At 36.6% G+C, this 14,127-nt stretch overlaps 1 protein-coding gene across 1 annotated transcript in view; it reads right to left on the bottom strand.

Annotated features, from left to right (window-relative positions):
• Positions 1–2,386: 2,386 nt before the first annotated feature.
• The window catches only part of LOC117338891, a 45,486-nt gene continuing 33,745 nt past the window's right edge, over positions 2,387–14,127 (bottom strand). Inside the window, exons 2-7 of the mRNA XM_033900255.1 lie at positions 10,452–10,557; positions 9,438–9,547; positions 5,381–5,684; positions 4,924–5,148; positions 3,843–4,319; positions 2,387–3,200 (exon numbers count right to left, since the gene is read on the bottom strand). Coding sequence (XP_033756146.1) covers positions 2,387–3,200; positions 3,843–4,319; positions 4,924–5,148; positions 5,381–5,684; positions 9,438–9,547; positions 10,452–10,557 — 2,036 coding nt within the window. The remainder of the gene's footprint in view (positions 3,201–3,842; positions 4,320–4,923; positions 5,149–5,380; positions 5,685–9,437; positions 9,548–10,451; positions 10,558–14,127) is intronic.

Raw genomic sequence — 14,127 nt, 5'->3', positions numbered from 1 at the left:
ATCATGACTGTTGCAGTAAAAAATAAAAAGGAGAAAATTAATAGTTTTTTTTTCAGCAGGAAAATATATTATGGAACTCATGTCTTTCATCACTGTAAAAATGAAAACAGCTGTAACCCAATATTTTGAGAGATGTATATGTGTTAACCTGCTGTGTATACTACCTTAATGGACGGACCTACCTTCATCTTCATATTCCATAGCCATGCAATGATGAGAAAAGAAGTCATCGAAGAGAGACTCAGAATGAGCCACTAAGTATTTTGTGGCGGTAGGAAGATGAAGATCTTCTCGACATTTTGAAAAACTCCATAAAGCCATACACAACCTCTGAGTGGGCTCTTCAACCCCATCAATGGCCAGGCGAAACTCTGTGGCTGTCTTTAGTGAGCATTCCGCAAGCTTGGATGAGTCGTCGTCCGGAAGTTCAAAGAAGGTTTTAAGGTCATATCCTGAACAATCTCCCGGAAGGTCGTTCTTTATAGTATCTAACATAAACGTAGCTACGGTTGTCTGCATCTGTTGACAAGGTCTTACCAGATCACTGACACAGTGCATTGTTGAATTGTAGGAACTGCAACAAATACATGTAATCAATATATACAATCAGAAAAGGTTACATCACAATATCATTTGCTGATGGGTATACTTCTTGCAGTACGTGTGATAACCACATCACTGTTTTTAAATTAGTACACAGTGAACTTTTAAACAATTTCAGTTTATTTAGCCATTGAGTGCAGATATTCTCTTGTTCTAAAATCTGATGATCTGTTCGATAAGGAAACTTCAAGTGGTTATTTTTATAAAAAAAATTCCCAATGACAGCATACATTAATCTATTAGATGTTTGCCTGGTACTTTAAAGTTTTAATTAGCCTTAAAATATTCTATCTATCGAATATATATCAGCTAATGGTTTATCTTGTCCTACAAGTCCTCATCTAGCTTAATTGTCAGTTTTCCCAATTTGGAAGACTTCATTTTTTTTCATCCCAAGATTAAACACAAATTATCAGTAAAATTACTTTATTGATTATACTTGTTAAATAAATTAGTCAATCAGAAAGACGTGCTGAAAGTATGTGTGCCTCAACTTTGTTGAGCCTCGATCTGGCCAGTTTCTTGCAGTTCAATGCTATAACAAGCACGCCTTCATAAAGAGAAATTCATTCTAGCATAAAGATAAGTGACCATATCACTATGTATACTATCAACAATAAAACCTTCCACGCTACTCCAACCTTCTGAAATCTGTTGACCTTTAAACCTCATATCAACCAAACTTATAACTCTTAGACTATTTGCAGATACTTACTCACAAGTTGTCGACACTTCAGAATGAGGGATAAAGCATTCCTCATCAATATCCCCAATCCTACACATAGGTTTCCTCTCCGGACACTTAGGGACCGGGGAGGGCGTAGGGCGGGTTGGTGATGGGGGCATTGTGGTGGTAGGCAGTTGATCCCGACACTGGTTTCCCACTATGTACAGCAGCTTGTGAATAGCATCCTTGATCAAATTCTTTTGGTAAAGTTCACAGCCGACAATGTTGTCATATGCACAGGTCAGTGTTCTACTGACCTCCCTATCCAAAAAATTATTTTCAAATTTAGTAGTTTGTAATCTCAAAGTAAATATTTACAAAATGAATTATGTACTTTACTGATTTATAATTATTATAACATATACAATGTTACCGATTGTACTTTTAAACAATTATTGTTTTTAGGTGAGGTACATATTGGTATTAATAATAACCTGCTAATTGTAATATCAACCATTCACTGGCTATTGGTTTGACGGTAAACCTCAAAAAACAAAACAAATAAAACATCAAGAAATGTTCATAATAAGCTAAAATCTGTCTTGACTTTCTAGGGAAACTTTCATAACCTGATAAAGTGAAACTTCTCCATACCTAGCAATCCTGCAGCAAGAACATATCTCTGGCCAGTTTAGGGAGGGTTTCATTTGCAAAAGCGAACTAATAAGTTCATACATGAAGGAATCATAAAAGTTATGGATTCCTCTTCAATATCATCAATTCTACATTAAGGTTTAGAGTATAATATTGGCTTGGAGCAAACCCAGATCTTTTAAAAAAAGTGTCACCCCTGGGATGGCGAGTGTCTTTTTTTCCTGAAAATAGAAAAATTCTTTACTTACAAACACATTTCTTGGACAGCTTCTTTGTATTTCCCACTGGATAAGAAAACCTGCAGTGCCATCTCATGGACATTGGAATTCAGGACACATGCCATTCCATCATCAAACTCACATAGTGCACTGGTTGGAGTGGAGGTCGTTGTGGCGTCGTTCATGGTCTCTGTCACCTCAGTGGAATCAGACCGACAATCATCATCTACATTTCCGTGAGGTTTTACACACGTGTCACCAACAATATGATGGAACATCTGCTGGGAGGATCTGTGATCCATGTAAAGACCCCAAAGGAAATCCTCTGACACATCATTGAAGTAATCCTCTCTAAATCTATAGTTTTCCATGTAATCTTCTTCACTTTCAGGAAGATGGTCTGTATCACCTTGCTTTTGGCTACTTCCATATTCCTCCCAACTTTCCTTACTTCCTGAAACTGAACCACTTTCCCTACTTCCAGGAGCTGAACCACTTTCCCTACTTCCAGAAGTTGAACCACTTTCCCTACTTCTCGAAGCTGAACCACTTCCCTACTTCCAGAAGTTGAACCACTTTCCCTACTTCCAGAAGTTGAACCACTCTCCCTACTTCTAGAAGCTGAACCACTTTCCCTACTTCCAGAAGTTGAACCACTCTCCCTACTTCTAGAAGCTGAACCACTTTCCCTACTTACAGATGCTGAACCACTTCCACTACTTCCAGAAGTTGAACCACTTTCCCTACTTACAGATGCTGAACCACTTCCACTACTTCCAGAAGTTGAACCACTTTCCCTACTTCCAGAAGTTGAACCACTCTCCCTACTTCTAGAAGCTGAACCACTTTCCCTACTTACAGATGCTGAACCACTTCCACTACTTCTAGAAGCTGAACCACTTTCCCTACTTCCAGAAGTTGAACCACTTTCCCTACTTCTAGAAGCTGAACTGCTTCCCAAAGACACACTGTCAAACAGACCAATGCTTCTTCTCCTACATTTTTCAAAATTCCCTCCTGTCATGATGACTGGGGATCCCTTGTGTGTTGAAATTTGACTGTAAAATACAAAAAAAAAATAGAAAAAGGAAAAAAAAAAACATGAAAAATCTTGATAATTAACACGCATAAGAATAAACTTTTTACAAGAAATTGGGTTTAACTCACAATTGTTTTTTTTTTTTTTTTTTTTTAATTTAACTATACAGAACATGAAAGGCCACAATGTCTTATGTCGGATTTGAAAAAAATACTGCAAATATTTCAGAAGAGTCACAAAAGAAGGCCATACCTTTGTATGAATTGTTGGTTCGAAAATAGTACACAAAAGATCACAAAAAAAAATGTATAAAGATGTATCAAGTTTGAAAGATGTTGCTTTTTACATTACACATTCAATAAATATTGCAGATTTTTTTCATAACAAAGAGGCATAGTAAAAATATTTTCTGAAAAATCAACAAGTCCCAAAAGAAGCCTCTAGAAATATCAATTCTAAGGTTCAAATGTATTAGTTTTTGAAAAGAATGTAAATGAATATCCATTTCTTTGGTTTAAACAATTTCTCCCATAAGAAAATCCAACTAGCTGTTAAGGAGCTCATTAAGCAGTTTAATAAATTATAACAAGTTTTTTAAATACAGGATACATTATGTGTTCATTGTTAATCTGTTTAACTCCAATTTTTTCTATATACTTACCCACATACATCCTTCTGCCTTGTGTAGGGTAAACCAATTAGGATACTGAAGGCCAGATCTCCTCCTAGCCACGCCCCATTCATCATGTCCTTCGGAACCATCTGCTCCTTACATATGCTGTGAGCAGTTAAACTTAAAATATGAAGATGGATCATCAACATGACAGCGTTTGTATTGGTGTTCTCCCCAGAGGAAGTCTTCCCACTGTCATCTTCAAAAGACCTTGTGGTAGCATCCATAGGTATAGTCATGGTGCTACTAGAATTATCTCCCCTTGATACAGTAGAGTTATCTCCCCATTGGTTACCAGGCACTGTAGAGTTTTCAGCAGATGTGTAATTTTCTGGCATTGAAGAGTTGTCTGCCCTTCCTGTGTTTTCATCACTTTCCATACTGTCTTCTTCCAACGAAGAGAAGTCGCTCATCTCACAACTGTATGTGTGATTATACACACAAGCCAATGCTCCATGTAACTTCCTGTAATGAAAACAGATTTACAAAATTACTTGAGTTAACAACAGTTGAAAGAATATTATGGTATTTGACCTGATAAGCCCACTTAATGCACTGACAAAAACAAGAGAAGTACCCCTATGTCAGAGTGAACTGTTAATAAAAGTTATAAGAAAGTTTTCTTAGCAGCTGCACAACACATTGGCAGTTACATTGTAGTTCTACTCAATTCAATTAAAAGAAGTAAAGATCTTGAGGAATCTATCGAATGATTTTATGAAATGATCTAAGAACCTTTTGAAATATATCAATGACATATTTCAACAGCTGTTGGCGGTTTTGTTTTTCAAATCAGCTCAAAGTTGAATGGGCACAACTAGGGACCAAGGAACCGACATATAAAGTTTAAGAAGATATCCCTCCAGTAGTTTGAAAAAAATGCAATAACTAACTTATAATGTAAATATCCAAGATGATCCGGAAATTAGGTCTCAAAGTTGAGTGAGCACACCATGGGACCAAGGGGACCCTGCATGTAAAATATTCCTATGTTTTTCCAGTAAATAGCCATAATGATTTTCAACTGTCAAAATCAAAGATTATAATTTCAATTTGGTCGTATCCTTACCCACACAGCAGAGGTGCCAGAGTCAACTGTTTGAGCAGTACTTCAATTGTTGTCCCTGCCTCCTCCAGACAAGTGATGGCCTTCTCTAACTCACATGACCCAGAACCACAAAGGTCCTCATGTGTCAACATCATCTTGTTGACCAAGGCCATAATGGCATGCTTCTGGGCAGTTTGACATCCGACTACAGCCGAAGACATGCACTTGGCAGACCACAGCGACTGCCTATATAGGGACAAAGCAGAACATATATTACTGAACATTATACCTGCAGGCTGGGTGACCAGAGAGTGTACTTAACGAAATATTGCATCTTTTAAGGTCAACTAGCTGCTTCATTACCTTCATTATGCTTGGTATAGAAATGCTTATCAATATACAACTTTCTGCTCAAGGATTTTCTTTTATTTTATAATCTGAAAAAAAATTATTATTCTACCATGTTTTGCCTTCGTACCTACAGATTCCTGTAATGGACCGTTCAGATAACACATCCATAAACTGGAGGAAGCATACAGCCGATGCCTGCAGGTCACATGTTCGGGAACAACTGCCATCATCTTCTTTTTCATTGGACCTGCTGTCCATTCCACTAGATCCACTTTCTCCTCTGCTTCCACTTTCTCCTCTGCTTCCACTTTCTCCTCTGCTTCCACTTTCATCGGACCAACTATCACTATGTTTTCCCCAGTCAAAGTCATCAATATCATAACTGCCAAAATCCTCTGCACTACTGCGAATTTCATTACTCTCAAAACTTCCTGCAATTCATGAAAAAAAAAAAAATTAAAAGAAAATCAGAAAATCCAAACTATAGATATATTACAAATATGGAGAACATACAAGTGATTGGACACACACACGTAATATTATGTACTAGGGTTCTATAGGAATGAGATCATATCATAGCAGGCTCTGTCAAACATTACTGATGGTAAATATATACCGTAAATATTCGCGTATAGTGCGCACTTTTTTTCAAAAATTGACAAGTGAAAAAGACCACTGCGCACTATACGCAAGTACAAGCCTTTTCCCAGTCAGAATGAATGTGATTTGACCGAGATTTGTGATCGTTTCCTTTCACAGCAGGATTGATTTAATACTTATATATATATATAACATATATAAAGCATTAAGAAAGAAATAGTTAACAAATAATCAAAGAAATGAATAGTTATTTTAATGTTTAATTCCTTGAAATTGTGTATTTATCAGCAATTACGTGGATTTATCTAAGTCGATCGTGAGCCACATGTTCCGTACACATACGATCTCACTTGAGGATGTTCCCGTATTCAGGTCCAAAACGATGTATAACATCTCAATTAACATCAAACAAAACTTGAAATGATATAGCAGTACTTAGTTATTTCATACTTCTAAATTAATCACCTTATAAATCCAGAATGTTGCCAGAAACTGATAACGTTCAACTTGTTTATTTACGGAAGCTGAAACAGCACGCATGCGCAATTAGGCACGGGTAACACTAATGCCTTGATCTCGTGCGGCAGTCGCTGACCAACTGGCCATAAAAAATATGATAAGACTGTGAAAACTACCAGGGTACTCTTATTTATCGTCTGCACTGTAGATTTATCCTTTACACATGTTAATTCATTGATATAAAAGTTGTGACCAGCATGACGACTGCAGACTTGTTTCCGTACTGTATACAAAATGGCGGCCTGTGTAACATTACGTAGCAGTCAGCTTACTAGTCAATCTTGTTATAATTGAGCTTAATTAGCTTTGTATGTTCGTGGACAGATACCACAAGAGATCATACCTGCGTGAAAATCACAAGGTAATTGAGGGTAGGATTAATTATTTTGTTGGTACAACAGCGTAGATGGGACCTAGATGGGACCGCTACAATTTGCAAGCTGACTAGGCCTGTGGCGGTATAATGTAAACAACCTGTCAATCCAATGTGTCAAATCTGACCGGTGATTCCAATTAAATGTGGTACATTGTAAATAATCTTTCATAAGTTACAACTTCCTGTCATCTTATGCTTTAGAATTCATCTACCGCTCAGTTGAAAATTGAAAAAAAAAAAATTGTTAATTTTTTTTTTTTTGAAAATGAACCTCAAAAACGTACCTGCGCACTATACGCGAGTGCGCACTATACCCGAATATTTACGGTAATCAGATATAATATTTTCTAAAACAGATATTATACAACTAAGACTTCCCCTTAATTATGAAAATTTAATGTGTCTGCAGCAATGTTTTTTTTAAATTCCTCACGCAGTTGGAAACAATAAAATTATAATTCAGAAGGTCCTTAAAAGACTGCATCATTGTTACTGCTTGTAAGACCAATGCTGTGTAGATTCCTACACTTACACCCAGATCAGGCTCAATACGGCTTTCACTGAGAAGCATTGTTTACAAACATCAACCTGAGGTAAATAGTATATAAAAACCTGTAAACATATCATGATTGAATAATCTGGATGGTATATGCTGAAGTGTTGATATATCTTAAACCCGTTTCAGTAATTACAAGAAGAAATCCCTGTTTTAAGAGTATGAAGTATACAGTTATAGGCGACTACAGGGTATATAATAGATATAAAATCATGACTTTCAATCTACATTTTTTTTGGCTACTGCAGCACAGACGGAAAAAAACTTAGGAACAAATATGCAGTCTAGATCTAGACATCAACACAATACGAACACTTCACTTTTAATTTTTTATAATGTATGAACAATCTGAGGATTGTTATTTGATCAACCCTCCCTTAGAAAAATACTAACACTGGACTATTATCATGAAGGCCCATTATGGACAGTACAGTAGAGGACTATGCTAGGGTAGCAATATAAAGTTTGTTGAAATAATTCAAGAGTAAAATATGGAGATTTAAATTCTTTATCAAAAACTACCCAAGCAAAACATCCTTGTCACCTTGTCCATTTAAAACACATAAATACTATGTATTTTTTGCATTACTGTAATACATCTGTGCTATTTTTCAAATCATATCAGTCTCACTGTCATATTAATTAAATCCTGTTCACTATTTTCTCTCACAAAATTATTTGACATGATATCATTAACTGTTTTCTTAATAAGCTAGATTATCTTACACAATAGTACCCATTGCAAAATTGTACAGGACACATGAAATTTGACTGATGAAATTTCGACTGTAAAACCTTATTTCTTTCCCTGACAAACCGCAGGTGCTAAAATATATCTGGTAATACCAGGTATGTAATTACAAAACAACCCAAGTTAAAATCAAATATCCACAAATAAGGGCCGCAATTGCTCAGTCCGTTAAAGCACCAGCCATGTAATCTCAGGTGAAGATCCAAGGTACATGGCTTGACGCTCCCTATCCGTGTCCATTTGTGTTTCATAGGAAGATAGGATACAGGCCTGTTCGTGGTTATGTCCCTTGGGTAAGGCACTTTACCCTAAAGCCAATTGCTCTGGATGGCATGCAATGTAACGCCCATATGTTGTTCAGTGAGGTATTCATCAACTACTACAAGGAGACCCTGCCTCAAAATGACCCTGGCTGTTCAAAGGAGATAAACCCAACAAACAAACAATCAATGACAATTAATAAAACTACATATATATGCAGTACAGGGATGAGTCATGGATGACCGGTACGATCCAGACCTCAGGGAATCAGAGATTCGTAAAAAATATCCCTGTAGACCTTGTACACAAGATTGGACTGCATATTGTAGTGTCATGATTGAGATATTGTGCTAACAGAGCCAGAACCTGCCGACACATTGGTGCATGTCAAATTGTGAGAGACAGACCCCTACCCATGCAGCCTGGGGGATGAACAGATCAAGTCCTTGATGTTATTGTCCTATAGATGGAAGGACAAATTAGACTTTAGGATTATTATGTTAGTTCTTTTTTATTAGGGAGGCGGGGAGATACAAGGGGGGGGGGGGGGGGGGGGTATTAAGATAACAACATACGTGGGGAGTTGGATCCATATGAATTTACCTTCCATATCCCTTGTCAGGTAATATGTATACTTTAACCATCATCTTGCTTTATCATGGATGCCCAGTGCTTTAAGATAAAGGGTTTGACAATCCCATTTAAAGTATGATATATCCACAGGGCATGTCTAGTCTTATATTAAAAAATAGCCAGAACTACCTACATGTATATATATTGACATATATAGGTATTTCTGGCTATTTTTTAATATAAGACAAGACATCCCCCTGTGGTAAGACCGTCATCAAGAAGCATTCGTCTTTAACCTTCACAGTACACATGCCCCTATCTTTTTTTTATCAATTAAGATTATATATATTTATATGAAGCGCCTGTATATCAATGTAGGCACTAACATATGTCATCGCCTATTCATAATTATACCACTTTCATGATCTTGTCGATGACTATGAATAATGGTCCCAGGGTGCTTCTAACACCTGATATAGATATGTCATAAACGTTATAAATGTTTCCCACTGTTAAATACCCTATTTTAGACATCAGCATATATATACCTGTGCCACACACGTGGTGCATCAGCGAGCGGAAGATACTGAGGTAAGAAGACATCTGTTCGGAACACCTCTTGGTTTTCTCCTCACACTCCAACGCCTCTGCTTCCATCCTGCAATGTATGAGCAAGTACAACTTAGTTTATACATCAGAAAAAAATAAAAGTCTTTTTCCAAACACGTACAGTTTTATTTGTTTGAAACATAGGCCTAACTAAGAATGCAATTAAATCAATGTTCAGGTATGCATGTAATATTTCGGAAGAATATATGGCCCATAAACTGAAAGTTTGGCGGGAAAGTAAAAGATGTACTTAACATCTTTCAGTGATCTTGGTTTGATTTTATTCAGTCCACAGGGACCCGGAAATATTTGGACTTAAATTCATTGCAGTACAAGTTAAAAATGGTTGTCGGTGTTTTTCTTTAATTGTATAAAAGTTCAGTCCGATAAGCAGAATAGATCTCAGTTGTGCAGCGAAGCGAAGTTTTTCCTTCCTTCTTCTTCTGGGTTTGAGGTGCTTATTGTCAAATTACAGTAGTTGTATTTTGTACGTGGTACTGTGTATGTAATTCTGAAGATAGATTTCAAACTCCGTCGAGTTCATACATTTGTAGTTGTCTTTCAGTGGCGTCTAGAGGTTGTGATCCTCACCCGAAGACTTGTGATATGATTGTAAAACTTACTGATCGAGGAGATGTCTGGGCATGTACATTATAATCAACTTTTCACCCAAGATAATATCTATGTTAGCCCCAGAGAGTCTTCATATGTAGGTCTTAACCAGTAGCAATAAAACGGGAATAACCATATACAGTCCCTCTTAATGATAAAACAGTTTTAGACAGATACGCAATGGAACTATTTAACTATTTCTATACTAGCCATGTACATACAGTATGTATTGGTAAGCTCATCAATAGCCTTATGCTCGATTTTAGATATAATCGAATATCTTAATAAAAAGATATTAATCAACAAATTAAGTTAAAAATTAAATCAAATATTTTAATTACCTGCATATGTGAGCGCGGTGTTTTCCTTTCAAACTGATGGCGATGGTGACATATTTGGCGTAAGACATGAAACATTCTCTGACCTCGTCTTTGTCACATTCTTCCCCTGTAACAAATGAAAAGTTAAAAAGTAAATGCTTCAGTCTGGCATATTTTAAAATACTAAAATCATGTTATCAATTTGTAAACAGTTTTTTTTTTTTAGTTTTCCTGATTGGTATTTCACACACAAAATATCTAGATGTTCAGTGTAATATAGATATGTATTGCCTACTTTCACCGAAGACTTGACTTTCGTTTATGCTATAGTTACGAATGCGCAGACGGAGTTTGGACTATAGCAGTATGCATGTATTTCGCGGTATTTATCTGCAGTAAGACCGTATTCCTAAAGTCTAAAAACTTCTTAACGTCTATTGTTGTATGTACAGGTGTATGTCAGACTTTTTTTTTTTGGGGGGGGGGGGTTGTTTTTGTTCTTTGTTGTGTTAAAAACCAATTATGTATTGATGGTGTTTGTAAAAATATATCTACACTGTTGTAGTATGTCAAAATGTCTGTATGTTATATATAGACCTTGTACTATAGTCTTTTTCGATTTCGGCATTCATGAAACAATAATAGAATATGAAATCGAAATTACAAATTCAAATTCATTTTATTATCTTTTTCACATACAGGACACATTTACATGTACCGTAGGTCCATACCGAGTTCGACAAAATTGTTGTCACAAAAACAAACAAACAAACAAACAATCAAAAACAAAAACAAAAAACAATACAGAAAAAAGACTAGATAATAACGAAAAATATATATATATAAAAAAAAAGGAAAAAAAATAGCAGATAACGCTCACTGCTATCCTTACAGTACTATAGGTAAATCAAGAAAGAGAGCAGTCAATATCAAGTTTTTGCCATAGTCTAGTTAAAGGTGCCCCAACCGCCTGGTCTATGGCCTACATTCTGTGATGATATGTCTTAACTTATTTTCAATTTTAATTTTTGTTGTAATTAATTGCAATGATAATTTCAAACCAACTGTTCCCATTACAGAATTAGTATGCGACGACTAAATTTTATTTATTTATTTATTTTTTTTTGGGGGGGGGGGGGCTATGTCTCTCTTGCTATTGCTTCAACTTATGATCTTTCAGAGTTCGCCCCTCTGAGAAAGTTCATGGGCTCTATCTCGAGGCCGTGCCATCTTGAAGTAATTGAAATGATATTTGATTCCCCTTGTTTGGTTTGTCGTTATTGAAACACTAAATGATGGACATGGACACATAACTGGCCAATTCCGGTTGGTCCTATAGACCGGGACTATGCCATGTCATTGTGCCTGGGACATGACATTTCAGTGAAATGACAATATATACCCCATTTAAGTTGACACGGTTTTCAAATGACCTAAATGTATTGAAAAAACGTATACTGTAAAAACTCAAAATCCTATGTATTATGCGCATAAATTACTAATGGCTGGAGTCAGCCTATTCATCTTTGTATTTTTCTCTCGTTGAAGGCTCCCTCACAGGTGCCCCTTGCTAGGGAAGGTAAAAAAAAAAATAGCGTACGTATTGAAAATGTTATACTCGGCGTGATCACATTACGATTTTTTTCAAATATTGCCGCCACAGAATGAACGAACATAATGCAGTTGACTCGGTCACATCAGAGTATTGATATATGGAATTATGTACATACATGTATATATAATACACTAGCCTTAATTCCTTATCAAGATCCGGGTACAAATAGGTTGGTGGGAGTGGGGGCAACTTGTCACGTCAGTGACTAAAGGTCATACAAACCTGTCTCATGGCACGCCGTCAGTACAGTAAATAGGAGATAAACATCATCATCGCTTTGTCAATCACAACCACGCAAATGTAAATTTATGTGCTATACAAGATGCGCTTTGCATAACTGACCACATCTTTCAACTTTCAGCTCACAAAAGAGATTATAAAAAGATAAAAAAAAAATTAAACCTATACAAATACATTAAATCGTATGATTTTAATGGGATCCTGCTTACAATGATAGTGTTTCTATGACGTCATACAGAAACTTCCCGACAGACGAACGCCCACATTGATTAATTGTACCACACTCCCTACGTAATATCACACCTCCATACATCTTGTCATAAAAAAAAACTTTAAATCATTTTAAGGTTTCTTCTTAAAACTCTAATCCGTCAATAATGCTGAGTGTTGAGAGTAATTCGAAAACGACTTATTGCAGGAACGGACACCTGTTCAAATAAATTATTTCCAGTACGAATACTGGTCTTACGATAAGGCCACGATCTCAGTATGTTTAGAACTTACTGTGTATGGCGGCATCAATTGAGTGTTTGCAAGATTAGAAGTATACAGACAGGATACTCTATAAGAACCCATATGCAACCTCCATATATTTATTATGCAGGTTACAGGGCTGGGTAAAAACTGGATGTTCGGTACCTATAGCTCTCAATTGGTTACAGCGCCCGTCTCTATATAGCTCTCAATTGGTTACAGCGCCCGTCTCTATATAGCTCTCAATTGGTTACAGCGCCCGTCTCTATAGCTCTCAATTGTTTACAGCGCCCGTCTCTATAGCTCTCAATTGTTTACAGCGCCCGTCTCTATAGCTCTCAATAGGTTACAGCGCCCGTCTCTATATAGCTCTCAATTGGTTACAGCGCCCGTCTATATAGCTCTCAATTGTTTACAGCGCCCGTCTACAGACACGAAGTATTTGGTCAGCCTTATTTCACTTGCCCTCTCCTGTTACATTCTTGCGAGTAGACTCGAAGCATTATAATATTTGTCACCTTGGGATAACGTGGCGTTCGTGGAAACAATGCATATGTCGGAAGTACTAATAAGATACCCCCCTTTTTCTTAAATGTACCGAACATGGAATGGGGACATCTCTTTATAGACTAATTAGAATATGCATGTTCCAATGCTGTAGAGACACCACTTGTTGGTCATACTCATTGAATCTCCACTATCATTAAACAAATCTGAGACATTATCTCGAACATGTACGTGGCGTTGAAAAAATGGCAGATGAACGAGAAAGGAGAAAATGGAGATCCCATGGTGCGGCAAAGTGGACAGCAGATAGATTCTCGTCTCTTCATAGTCACAAAGGATTTTACAAAAGTCACACAAGTGAGAACTACAAGATGGAAATATCGATCCTGCAGCCCCGCCTGGTCATCGTCAATATCTGTTAGCAGGTGAAATCCTTCCCCGATCCTACAACACTATCAGTCGTCTATTGTGATACGCATGACGTACATGTAGGACACAACTATCTACTCGTAGTTTCAGTATTCCCTAAACAAAGGGAGACAATGGGGACTCTGCAAACGCCTCTAGAGTACTGACTTTAGAACTGTCCTTTTCTTACTCCGATTCTCCACGTGTTTTATCATTAAATGGTTTATTCCACAATAAATCTCAACTATAAACATGATTGATAAGGCTCGAAAATATAGTATGCATTGTGTTACTACCTTTCATAGGTTATTGAACATTATAATTCTGGAAAGGAAACAAATCGTACAGAGCAATATTAACTCTAAAAGTCTTAAGATCTACGATATTCACATGAAAATATTTTGTTTTTCAGGGAAATGACTCCCGTTTTGAATAAATGAATTTAGAAAATAC

The sequence above is a fragment of the Pecten maximus genome, chromosome 12 (genome assembly GCF_902652985.1).
Source record: "Pecten maximus chromosome 12, xPecMax1.1, whole genome shotgun sequence".
Taxonomy (NCBI): Eukaryota; Metazoa; Mollusca; class Bivalvia; order Pectinida; family Pectinidae; genus Pecten; species Pecten maximus.
This window is presented reverse-complemented; position numbering and strand designations above follow the sequence as displayed.